The sequence below is a fragment of the Solea solea genome, chromosome 10 (genome assembly GCF_958295425.1).
Source record: "Solea solea chromosome 10, fSolSol10.1, whole genome shotgun sequence".
NCBI classification, from domain to species: Eukaryota; Metazoa; Chordata; class Actinopteri; order Pleuronectiformes; family Soleidae; genus Solea; species Solea solea.
This window is the reverse complement of record NC_081143.1, coordinates 21,226,122-21,239,097: the sequence shown is the minus strand read 5'-3', so window position 1 is coordinate 21,239,097 and position 12,976 is coordinate 21,226,122. Positions and strand designations below refer to the sequence as shown.

At 37.4% G+C, this 12,976-nt stretch overlaps 2 protein-coding genes across 3 annotated transcripts in view; both read left to right on the top strand.

The window, feature by feature from the left end:
• The first annotated feature begins 435 nt into the window (after nt 1-435).
• The window catches only part of LOC131466571 (complement C3-like), an 86,687-nt gene continuing 74,146 nt past the window's right edge, over nt 436-12,976 (top strand). Inside the window, exons 1-2 of one of the 2 annotated variants that reach the window (XM_058639894.1) lie at nt 436-515; nt 5,462-5,657. In XM_058639894.1, coding sequence (XP_058495877.1) covers nt 5,469-5,657 — 189 coding nt within the window. In that variant the 5' untranslated portion in view covers nt 436-515; nt 5,462-5,468. Of the gene's footprint in view, nt 516-4,548; nt 4,630-5,461; nt 5,658-12,976 lie in introns of those variants that run through there. The other variant, XM_058639893.1, reaches the window with a different exon arrangement.
• Nucleotides 7,501-9,312, top strand: LOC131466576 (complement C3-like). Its single transcript, XM_058639907.1, has 4 exons — nt 7,501-8,127; nt 8,239-8,322; nt 8,548-8,683; nt 8,826-9,312. The coding sequence occupies exons 1-4, from the start codon at nt 8,046-8,048 to the stop codon at nt 8,965-8,967; spliced, it is 444 nt and encodes a 147-aa protein (XP_058495890.1). The 5' UTR covers nt 7,501-8,045; the 3' UTR covers nt 8,968-9,312.

Here is a 12,976-nt window from a genome sequence, read left to right as displayed (position 1 = left end):
AAAATTCAAAGTTAAAATAAATAAAACATTAACAATTGTAGAACTTTCTAGCAGGCAAAGCTATTTATCTTTCATTCTATTTATCTGTCAGACAAAACATCATCCTTGTTGACACCCTGTTATAAAGCATTTTAATAACATCAATTAATAAAATGTTATACAGTTTTCTTTCTGGGAAAAACAAACTATATATATATATATATATACATACATACATACATACATACATATATATATATATTGCAGGTCTTCTCAGTTTAAAATTAAAATAACTGTCTGTAAACAAGTCTGTAAAAACTGTGACTGGTTTTGTATTTCACAAAGTATTCCTGACAATAAAACATTGTCTCATTGTTTTTCCATTTACACCTTATTTGATGTCATGATGTTACACCCCTTTTCGGTTAATTTCGCTGACAGTTTTTTTTTTTTTTTCCACAGTGTGGGACTCCACCGTGGCTGCTGGCCTATCTGGCCTTTGTGTGTGTGACTTCTCTGGTTGACAGCTCTCCATTGTGAGTAGATCTGCCTTATACCTTTAAGTTCAAATGTGCACTCTGGGCTTCCTCATTTTAAATCACTGATTCTAATAATAACAAAAAAGGAAACATGTGGATTCATATTAAAGTTAAATTCAGCACAATTGTAGGAGCCACTTTTGAGTTAGTGGCCGTTTCTCAATACTCAAGTAAGCAAGTATGTACTAGCTTACTTGGGAAGTATATACTTGCCAAGTACGGGAGTACACAAGTATGTGGTTGTTTCTCAATACTCTAGTACGCAAGTATGTATGTATTGTTCTGCTGTTTGAACGGTGGCTGGCGCCAAGTGCTGCAGCCTCATTACCGCCACCTACAGTGTTGATAAATGAACATATGAAATACTTTTAATAAATGCATATATAGTTATTATTTTCACATTTGAAATATTTAACTTCATTTATTAATTTATTTCTATTAAAATATACAATACAATGCGGAAAATAGATATTACAGCATTGTAGAGTAGTATATATAATATATGTACTACTATAAATAACTATATAACTTGTACAAATATATACTACTCTACATATCTAATATTTACATATATTTAAATACAGATACAATGACCTTGCGATTTTAATATAAATCTAAAATTCAAAGTTAAAATAAATAAAACATTAACAATTGTAGAACTTTCTAGCAGGCAAAGCTATTTATCTTTCATTCTATTTATCTGTCAGTCAGTCATCATCTACCGCTTTATCCTCCACCAGAGGGTGTTCATTGTTGTAATTGGTATCAAAGCACCATTGCCTTTAAAGTGCCTTTAAGGTGCAGTGTCAAAGCCACTTTTTGTTATATATTAACATTGTATGTGCCTTTGTAAATCTATCTATCATCAGAACCTGTAAGACTTGTTGGTTTTACAACCTAACGAACTACTGTCTAACTAACTACTGTCTAACTAATTAACTAACTAACTAACGGTCTGCTGTCTAACTAACTAACGCACTGCAACTCGAGTTGTACCCGCCATACTTGTTCTGGTTACCCTTTCCAGAAGGGAGTATTGCGCTGAAAAGGATCCGCCAGTAAAAATCTGGACAACAATATACAAACTTTCAAACGGTCAGGTCAAAACGTTTCCATTAAAAACAAAATAAAACGTCAACAGCAAATCTATGGATCACACCAAGCATGTAATGACAGCGACGCCTGAGCCTGTGGATCATTTCATCAGGACAGGCCGAGGTAACGCTGCTCTGTGCCGGGCACTGTGAGCGCCGAGCGGCTGCAGAGGCAGAGCTGATCACCTCCGACAAACGTCGCTGCCAGACTATAAATACGTCCTATCTTAATACACAAACCACATGTTTAAATTCTAAATGACTCATTTCTCGCCTCAAATGTTAAAACTCTGTTCCAGTTAACAGAAAAATATTTATTTCAGATTAATATTTCTATTATCTGCTGCTATGTTCCGCCAAAATGTATGGCCAAGTACGCTTAAGTCACCTCCAATGTATACTTGGTAAAAATGGGCGGAGCGAGAATACTTCCGTTCCGGGTTTGAGAACCGCCCTCGCTGTTCGCTTACTTGAGAATTGGAACAGAACTTGGACTGAGGCTGATGACGTTTTCCCAAGTACGGGAGTCCGCAAGTACACACAAGTACGCATAAGTATGGATATTGAGATACGGCCAGTGTCTTGTGCAAGTTTTATTTTTGACCACAAGGGTGCAGTACCTTTTTCTTTTGTTTGCTTGACACAGCAGCAGCCCAGCTGCCTGAAATGAGGTGTAATTAGTTTGAGTTGGATAGTGGTGGGCACTCTGGCCGTTTCTCAATATCCATACTTGTGTACTTGTACTACATATGTACAGCACTACTCTACAATGCTGTAATACATCTATTTTCCACATTGTATTATTTGTATTGTATATTTTAATAGAAATAAAATAAATGAAGTTATATTTAAAATGAGAAAATGATAACATATATGCATTTATTAAAAGTATTTCATATGTTCATTTACTTGAGTATTGAGAAATGGCCACAGTTCTTACCGATAGCCAGGAATCTTTTGTTTACCACAATCCACATGAACAATTCCCATGTAGTTTGCACAACCTTTTTGAAACGAAACTAATAGCCATGGTCAATTGAATGAACCATTAAGTTGATAATTTTAACCTGTAATTATGTCATTATAGTTTTCAGCTTACTGTATTCACCATCGTTGGTTTGACATTGATTAATTTTAAGACAGAGTTTACGCAACTTATTTTTCATTAAGGATCACGAAAAAGTTATTTTTTAAATTTATTTGAAAACCTGGTATCAATTTTCAGATCAAAATCTGGTCTACAAAGCTGTAAAAACCTCTTTAAAATGTGACAAACATAGCTCAAATAACACAAATGAAAAACTATGTCAAACTTCATGAAAGTCAGCTGGTGTTTGTTTTTTGAATGGAAAACATATTAAAGTCTGCAGGAACTTTGAAACAATGCCAGAAATTGTTTTATTGAACATTGATATTAAAGTGAAGAAAGTAGTTAAATACATGGTTTGAATCCAAATTGCACAGATATTTCAAAATGACACACACACACCAAATGTTACTAAACTAAAATGCCCAGAAGAAAAAAGAAAATATCACTAATCACTCAAAGAAAATAACCAAATCAAACACAATAAACCAAATAATTACAACTGGGCAAATTATACTACCAAAAATAATTCCCCAAAATAATAGACATATAACACTATATAAAAACACACTAATGTGTAATACCACAGTAAATGAAATCAAAATAACCTAAATCAATCTCAGAAATCAAAACAAACAAAAAAGGACAGGTGAAATAACAAAATCAAAATAAAGAATCGAAGTGAACCTAAACTAAAACATCAAAATAAAACGGCAAGCACAGACAGCGGCCACGGGAGAAGCCGTGAAGCGACACGGTATGACGTCAGGGCAGGGCGGACTCGGATCGAGACAAAGCAGCAGGGGACAGCTGATCGTGACGTCATTCAGTTCACGTTTTACTCAGCCAGGTGGCCAACATTCATCTTAAAAAATATACAAAATTAGCCCTCGTATTCAGACGCTAACAATATTTTAGACGCGGCAATTAAACAAAAAAACAACCCTTGTTGCCGAGTATGATGCCCGCACAACCATAGGGGGAGAGAGCGAGACTCACGCCGCTACCGGCATTCACCTGCAACCACACTGTTAGCCGTGAGGCACCAAACAGTATGATGCAGAGGGGGAGGACACTTACCACCGCAAACTGGAGAGACAGCGCACCTTGAGCGTGGCGTGTAAGCCCAGCCGCTCTGCAGTACAACAAAAACACTCCGATCAGCACACAGTTGAATGGGCATTAGAGACGTGAAGCAGCGCACCACAGTCCTACTCACCGAGAGCCAAACACTCCGACCGGAAGTGACGTGTTTACAGGAGTGCAGAGAACGAGAACCGGTAGAACATGCCACATTTATAGTCCCGTCCACCTACAATGCAGCGCTACCATTGGTGTTCAAATTAAGGCCGTCATAGTGCATGAGATGGAGCACATCCATGCTGCTACATTCGCACTAAAATCACTCTTAATTTTGTTCTGCTTCACTTGATCAAAGTCAAACTTTGCAGAGATTATGTTCACAGGCTGTACTTTGATTTGAGTGAGTTTAGAGCTTATTCACCATTTTTCCAGAGAGATATTCATCTTTATTTTGGGGTTTTTTTCAGGCAAAACTGAATTCTTTTAATTTTGTTGGTGGTCTATCTTCATTTACTCTTCACCACTAAATCTTACACTGATATTTACACATCTCAACAAATCAATTTTTTTTCCTTTACTATGACACCAAAAGTATTAAAATAGGCCTTCATGAATATGAAATATGCGTTCATAGACCTAAAACATAGGCATAAATAGGCTCAGGTAACAAGAGGTTAAAGCCTGACGCAAACGTGACATCGGTATTCATGAAATCCGCTTGGGCACGTCAGTAGGTACTCCCATCATGCCTTTCGCTGTTTATGGACGCGCCGAGCAAGTTGAGAACGTGATTCCGAGGTGTTGTGAAACTATGGTGGATACCAGTCGTGTGCGTTCATGCAGAAACGTGAGTTTACCTGCCTTGTTGGACAGTGAATACTGTCACTATAAGTCAATGGGCTTGTTTTCGTGCTGTTTGGCTGTTGTAATTTCGCTAGTTTAACTATGTGGATCCAGAAATGCATGTTTGTTTTCGCTCGCGGTTAAATGCCATCTGGTCGTCTCGAGTACTGCAGTGATTTATTTTGTCCGCTAGATGGCGACATTGACCATAAAAAATTATGTTTTGGCCAGTTACTCAGGGATGATGTGTTTTGAGTTATTGTAATGCTGTTCAAGCCTGTTAAACTGGTAATTGTTTAAGTCTAACTTCATTTCTATATTTTTGGTGATTATTTTTGATAAATAATCATATGCCGTTAATGTTATTGGTAGATTATGATGACTGATTATTAAAGAACATTTAAGCAACCTCTCTGCGTCCTGCTCTTGATCGGAGCCCCTGTCCTTAAAGTGCTATCAAGCCAGCACATTCCCAGAGTACCCACACTATCACATTGGTTGTCAATCACTGTACAAGAGATGAATTTGCTTTTGATTCTATCTTCATGTTCAACTTTTTCATAAAGCATTGTTATTATATATTACTGAATAAAAGAAAGTTCAGTTGTTAGTAACAACGTTCTATTCATATTTTTGAACTAACTACCTGAAAGAGGCATCTTGATTACAGTTGCATCACAGCAAATAAATCTTTTCTGGTAAATTGAATGTATTCAAACTCAAACACAGACTAAGATAAAATGTGATCGTATGATACAAGGAGAACAAGTGTCAGCACCCTTAACATTACATGGTGCAGTCTGACAAGAGTATTTGTCTTTTCCTGGTCTCTGTAGGAAGGTGATGTCTGCCCCAAACGTGCTGCGTGTGGGAACGACAGAGAACATCTTTGTGGAGTGTCAAGACTGTACAGGGGGAGACATACAGGTTTACGTCAACGTGAGGAACCATCCAACCAAGGCCAGGGAGCTGGTGAACACATCTGTGACCCTTAACAGTGCAAATCACTTCCAGGCATTCGGACAAATAAAGGTAAATGGAACACCATTCATTTCCTGTCATGAGTGTTAGAGTGTGTTGTTTGCATTATTATTCCTCATTAAAATTGCACTGCCCATGGTGTATATTGTATTATTACTATTATTCATAATGTTTTTTTCAAATGTTTTTAGTTGATATCTTTATTTCACTAGTTATGTTCCCTGGTGTGGGATCACTAAAGTCTAATCATATACACCTGTCCTGCTCCTCATTACTGATTCCTCTGCTGCCTTCAGATCCCCGCTGAAGAGTTGAGCAGGGATGCCACCGTGAAGCAGTATGTCAACCTGCAAGCTCAGTTTCCTGACTACCTGCTGGAGAAAGTCGTCCTTGTGTCCTTCCAGTACGCCTACATCTTCATCCAGACTGACAAGAGCCTCTACACCCCCGGCAGTAAAGGTGTGTTCAGTACAACATCAAAACAACACACACATCTCTGTGACAGTAGTCCACATATGATAGTTCATCAGAACACACTGTGTATCACTGTGTGGATTTATTCATGACAATTTCTAACACTGCATTTTTAAAGGGAGTGAGTCTAATCAGCCTCTTTCTCTTCCTGTCAGTTCTTTACAGGATGTTTGCAGTGACACCTCGTATGGAGCCCATTGAGAGTGATGGAAACAATCTTAAGGATTCTTTCATTGACATTGAGATTATGGTATTGCAGTCGCTATATTAAGCACAAATAAACATATATGAAATATTAAGTATGTCAGCATTTACCTACTTTTTTCATTGTCAGCAAAATGTATAGATTCAGGACCACATGTTCTTTAAAAAGTTCCTTCTGTTGTAACAGCCATCACTGACTGTAAAATTAAATACTCAATGGCAGGAGGCACCAACCTTTTTGAGACTCAGAGCTATGTGAAGGGTGCAGAATATGGAGGGCTACTTTATAATGTGTATGCATTTTATCCATTTTACTAGTTAAATCACCATCTTATGCAACTATGTTTCAACAACAGCCTGAATTGACTTCAGTTTCACATTTTGGAATGGGAGCTCGGTCCCCCACATAAAGCCAAAATATAACCATTGAAATGTCATTAATTCTTACACACTGGACCTTTATTACAGGACATTTTCTCACCAGCCCTGGTTGCTTTGTTACTTCATGTCTTTCTCACTACGATTGTGTATTTTTTAATCGAATGTGTCCATTTATTGCACAGATATAAGAACAAGGATCACGATGCAACTATGGCAATCTTGGATATTGGCTTACTAACTGGCTTCACTGTCAACACAAATGACCTGGACTTGGTAAGATTTTTATACACACACACACACACACACACACACACACACACACACACACACAATGGTAACTCTATATGCTTGTGTCTAGTTGGCCCAAGGACGCGCCCGTACCATTGCAAAATATGAGATGGACACAGTTCTGTCAGAGAGAGGTTCATTGATCATCTACCTGGACAAGGTAAGACATTAGACAATAGGAGTAGAGAAACACAATCAATACATTGTGGAACAAAATGTCCCCTCCTACAGAATGGCAACATTTCTTTTTGCTTAATGAACAGAAACAGCGAAAAGAAGCAGTTGCTATTTCACCTCAAAAAGTAGTGGAAGTTATTTTTATCTGTTTGTTTTGCAATCCAGGGTTTTTAAAAGTGTTCATTTGAAGGCTCACATTTGCGCTGTGTCCTGCTTTGAGAATCTGTCATTATTTTATTGATTAGTAAAAACTGAATAGTTAAAGCTAAGAAACACTTCATTCTCTATGGCTTCATTGTAATTATTTAAAAAATAAATTTAGGTTTAAGGAGGAAAATAAGGTCATGATCTCCACTTCCACTGTCACACTGATGATGTCTACATTCTTACCAAATCAGTCACCTCTGCCACCCACACGAGCAACAACTGCCTCACTGAAATAAAATATGGATGCAGTCACACTTCTATTAACTTCTACTAGCTGCAATAAATCTGAAATAATTATCATTGGCTGTAAATTCCTCACCTGTTCCACAAAATGTATTATTATTGTTCATATCATTAACATCAGTAGTTTAGTATTGCACCTCTATAAATCTGGTTACCTCAAAACCAATTCATGATAAAAAATATAGATATGGTAGAGGAATGTGTCTCACCGTTAATTTAGGATTAGAGCTGCAGTTTCCCACAACCTGCACTACACTGGTTACAATGGTAAGTGGTCTGTATTTCCAGCACCTTCCTAATCTCGATGACCTTTATATTACAGTTTTGCCATTCACACAATCATACAGTGCATCCACAGTATGTGCAGCATTTGTTTCTCGTCCAGAGACACATTAGCATGTAGACTTACTGTTATTGTTTGTATCTTTACTGTGCGTCTGCTGTTTATTTCCAGAGAACTGCAGCATGCAGAAGAAGGGTAAAATCAGCAATGATTTACGCACAGCTAAACCCTGTGAGAGTACACCTACCAGCAAAATTGATTTTGGTAAGACTCAGTGTGAATGATCTGCATTTTTTTTAACTGTAAATGACCAGAATGTTTGTATAAGAAGAGGTTCATAAGTAAGAAAATCATCTGCCATTTATCTGTCCTCAGTTTACAAAGTGAGAGTGGAAGACTTCACAGATGGTTTGTCCACTGATATTTACACAATGCGGGTAATGGAAGTGATCAAAAAAGGTGGGTGTGAACTGCCTAAAATGTATCACATTATACATGAAGGTTTTAAATCCCCTCATCTTATTCTTGTCTACAAAGTAAAGCCATTTTCATAAAATGTCCAAATTTTCCTTTTGAATCCATTTGGGAGATAATGGTAAAATAACAATCTTTACACTAATGCTTAAGATGTGTGTTTAATCCAGAGTTCTCTTCTTTCACTTCCTGGTGTATTTTGAAAATCAGGAACTTATGATGTCAGTCCCCTGGGTAAACTACGTGCATTCCTCAGTTACCCTCTCTGCAGGGAGGCTTTAGATCTGGTTAAAGGGAAAACGTATCTCATCATGGGCACATCCAAGGATATTCACAAGGACCAATCGTAAGTGTTGAGTGTCATACTAAACAAACTGTGGTGGTTAGAGCTTGTGTCAGCCGGCAACATTATCATGCTGCACCCCGGAAATGATTTGCTTTATGTCGAGACAGCATATGAGTTCATGATACTTCTTCTCTCCCCACAGGTATCAGTATGTGCTCGGTGAGAGAACCTGGATCGAGTACTGGCCCACAGACGCAGAGTGTCAAAAGGCTGAACACAGGCCAACATGTTTGGGCTTGGAGGAGATGGCCATGCGGTACACTCTCTTTGGATGTCCACTGTAGTACAACACCAGAAAATCCACTTGTCTAGTGTTTTGTTTTACACTAGACAACATGCACCACATATTGGACATCGCACCCAAGGACCCTCATACACCACTGACACTCACACTCCACTGTACATTTACTTTGTATTTTGTTTAAATAAATGTGGCTTATTTTCACATCACAAGTGCCATTTACGGTTTACCTGTGTTTTGTTGTGGCCCTGGAGCCAGTCGTAACATATGCAAAACTTTAACTGTTCTAAAATGTAAGAGATTAAAGGTTATTCTGTGTGGAATAAACCACAAATCCTCATCAAACTGTATGTGTGTTTTTTTATACATTAAATGCATGTGCAAAGTCTCCATTGTGTAGTGTTCTGCTTTGGCCACAGGATGGTGCCAATGCATTGTATTATCGAAGGACATTACCTTCCTTGTGCCCAGTGGGGTAAATCACTGATGCTGTTTACATGGTTTGCTGTAGTTTCTGTTGATGTGTGGATATTGATGTTTTTTTCTTTCCTTTTTTTGCCTGAGTAATGATAAGCCTAATGGTGAGTTTGTGTTGTTAGACTGCTGTCACTCCTGAGCAGAAATAAACATGCTGGACTATCAGCGAAAGAAGACATAGTGCAAGTCCTTCATTCTGACAGATGCACTGTTTTGTTTAGTGCAAAAACCTTAAAGTTTTAGTGCTTTCTACTTTCTCCTAAACAGTAACTCTATCTGTGACTCCTGCCTGCCATTCACACGCCAACTACCGTGTCAGAATCCTCCCTCAGCGCCACCATCATCACAGAGGAAAGCCAAACAAAAAAAATGAAACAGGAAAAAATTATAAAACAGCAGGAATTGTAAGAATAAAGTCAGAATTCTGAGGAGTACCCGAATACTCTTCCGTATACTGTGATAGTAACAGACATGAAGGTACTTTCTGTTAGCAGATTTGAACATTATAGGTCTCTATATTGTGCTTATAGATACAGTGTGTATATATATTTTTAAGAATATTTGTGTCATCATGAATTGCTGTTCCATTAAAACTATTTTGCCAGCTTACTTTGTTGCAGAGTTACGTAGGTCAAGGTTAAATTACACAATCTCTCATGACTGTTTTAATGTGGCACAGAGTGAGTAGAGGACAAGTCTCGTATTCATTGGCACTTCTGTTAGACACAGGGTGTTCCAGTGTGATGTTGCTGTGTGCTCGTGAATGGAAACACTTGCCAGTCAGCTTTTCTCCCTTCTTAGTAACAAAAAAATGATGCTTCTCTTTTTTTCCCCCTTAAGACCAACATCAAGATCAACTTCTCATACTGTAAAAAAAAAAAAAGGTTTCACAAAATTCCCCATACATTTGAGGCAGAAAGAGCTTTTATAGCAAAATGTGTGACCGTGACATTATAATGACCAGTGATTATCTTGTATTTCTTGTATTTAGACAGTGGAGATGATTTTGATGACTCCTTGTTGCTTAGATTTTGATTATCAGGTGAGATGATGATGGAGTCTCTGGATTCAGTGACAAAGAGATGTTAACAGTTTGGAATGCTCTCTCATTCTGCCTTAGAGTTACGGTATATGACTCCCGAGCTTAGCAAAAATGTTACAGATCACGATGTCCGGCTCCTTCCTCCGCTGATACCTAGAGACAACCTTGGGCAGGACTGTATTCCACTGTGTTATCTTTCCTTTCCCTCAGCAGATGAAGGAGCAACAATGCTACAAGAAAGAACACTCAGAGAACTTACGTGAGCCAAGGTTGCACAAAGGCCTTATTGTAAGACAATGTGATTTGTGAGTTACAGCTGGTCTACAATGAGTTTTTAGCTTTTTCTCTATGAATGTGTAAGTTGCTAATGTATAGAATGCCAAATAATGAAGTTTTCCCTTACACACCTAGGGGTTAAATCCACAACTGCACCACTCATTTTTACACAAACACAATTTTTTTTATTTTTTTTTTTATAGGTCTGATATTTTGCCAGTGCTGTTGTAAAGTGTGTATTTTACAAAGTGCAAGCTCATAAAAGAGTATATTTTCATGTATTATATGCATATGTTTCATGTGAATCATCAGACCAACCCATTTATGAGTGTGCAGACAGAGTGAGGCCTCAACTCCACCTGTGGCAACCTATGAAGTGAAAATGAAGGATTTTCAAGAAACCAGTCTTTTCAAATCAACCAAACTACTCAAGATCCACTTCTAAACAGGTCAGGCTTTCATCACTTTGATGGTCAAGTATTATGTGACTTTACACCAGACTCTAATCAGTTGTTCTTCGTTTTTATTATTTCAGGGCTAGTACATGGCTGCCACTCAGGTATACGTTACTACGCTTGGGCTCTTAAACATCTTTACTGATAATTCTGTGCATAGTTCTTACATATACAAAAACAAGAAAACCCAAGGTTTTTGAAAGCAATATCATCCTCTGAGTCAATGGTTTGGGAGTTTTCTTGTTTCCCAAGATGCTTAATTACTATCACGTAAACAGCCTGTGAAGAGCGCTAATGTCAGCATGCTAATTTGGGTTTCTTTGGGTTTCTTATTCCAGCATTTATCAATACAGATTTCTTGAGTTAGTTTGTTGATGTTGCTGTTTTATGGTAGTTGGCACCCTTTAATGTTGCATTATTGCCTTCTTATTGTATTCTCCCCCTTATTTATTTATGTCATGTCGCAACTATAACGTACAAATAATTCAGCTGCCAGGTGTTAAAGTAGATCCAAGTTTTAGCATCTTTATACAAGCTCACGTGAAGATTTTGACAAATCACTTTTAAAGCTCTTCAAGGCCTAGCTCCTCGTCATATCTTCCTTACTTACACCTTTATTTAAAGTTGAGCCTTTTTGGGGGTAACTGAAATATTTATAGTAGTATTTTTATTATGATTTCAATTGCCATCTTAAAATCCAACAAAAAAATGAAAGAAAGAAAAAAAAAACCCAGCATGAATTGTGAGAATAAAGTCAGAATTCTGAGGAGTGCCCTAATACATGTGTCATTATGAATTGCTGTTCCGTTAAAAAAAAGGCTTATGGCATGTTTATAGTACTACAACTGCTTTATATAAACCTACATATAAAACAACATTCCTTGTGACATGTATCAAAGCACTTAATATCATAATAAACTGTCCTTGTCCCACAATTATTTTAAATTCCAAATTTCAGACCTGTCATGAAAAGACAAATGAAATTTTAAGGTTGATTATTTGTCATGAGTTTCTTGGTGTTTATTATCCAGAGAAGCTGAGAATCTTTCAGGACGATTTTGAAGTGTTTTTTAAAGTGATTATATTTGTCAGAAACTCTAGAAGGTTCTAGAAGTGCATTGAGCTCCTGCAGGTTCACTGTTGTTGGTTTTATGCTGCAGCATCAGGTGGATAAAGTGCAGTGTTAATATCACACAGTATAATATATAAATATAACAATATCAATTCTGAAATAGTGCTATACATTAATCAAACAGTGAATCACTACCAACAAAAGTGAACATTTCTGTCTGACTACATAAAGACAGAGGGATGTGTTTCACTTTCATAATATTCTTTTCATTCTTTGCCATGGTGCATAGTTAAAAAGCAGCAGGAATTGATGCTATATTTACAAATGTATCACGATAACCCCACACAGTAATGATAAAAGTTTAAATAATATGCATTCATCTAAATAACTAAAAAAAGTGATGCAGACATTTAGATGAAGACTTTATTGTTTATTCCACAGTGTCACAGCGTTTCAATCTCTTACATTACTTTCTTTAAAGGGTCACCTTCTTTGAAGTAAACAAAAAATGCCTAAAGGGCATCGTGAAAGTGTGCAGTAAAATTGCCAGAATAGCACTGAATGACCTCAGCTATATCAGGTCAGGTGCTTAAAAAAAACAAAAACAGCGAATCAACCTCCTCCATCTCACCCTGTTCTCTGTATCCTCCTCTCTCACACCAACTAACTTCATGTCCTCTTTCACTACATCCATAAACCTTCTCTTTGGTCTTCCTCTAGACCTCCTACC

Bases quoted from the DNA above. Each gene is read 5' to 3' on its own strand.
- LOC131466576 (XM_058639907.1), top strand. From the start codon at position 8,046: ATGCAGAAGAAGGGTAAAATCAGCAATGATTTACGCACAGCTAAACCC. The intron at 8,128-8,238 runs GTAAGACTCAGT...ATCTGTCCTCAG, and splicing joins TACCAGCAAAATTGATTTTG to TTTACAAAGTGAGAGTGGAA. The intron at 8,323-8,547 runs GTGGGTGTGAAC...TTTGAAAATCAG, and splicing joins AATGGAAGTGATCAAAAAAG to GAACTTATGATGTCAGTCCC.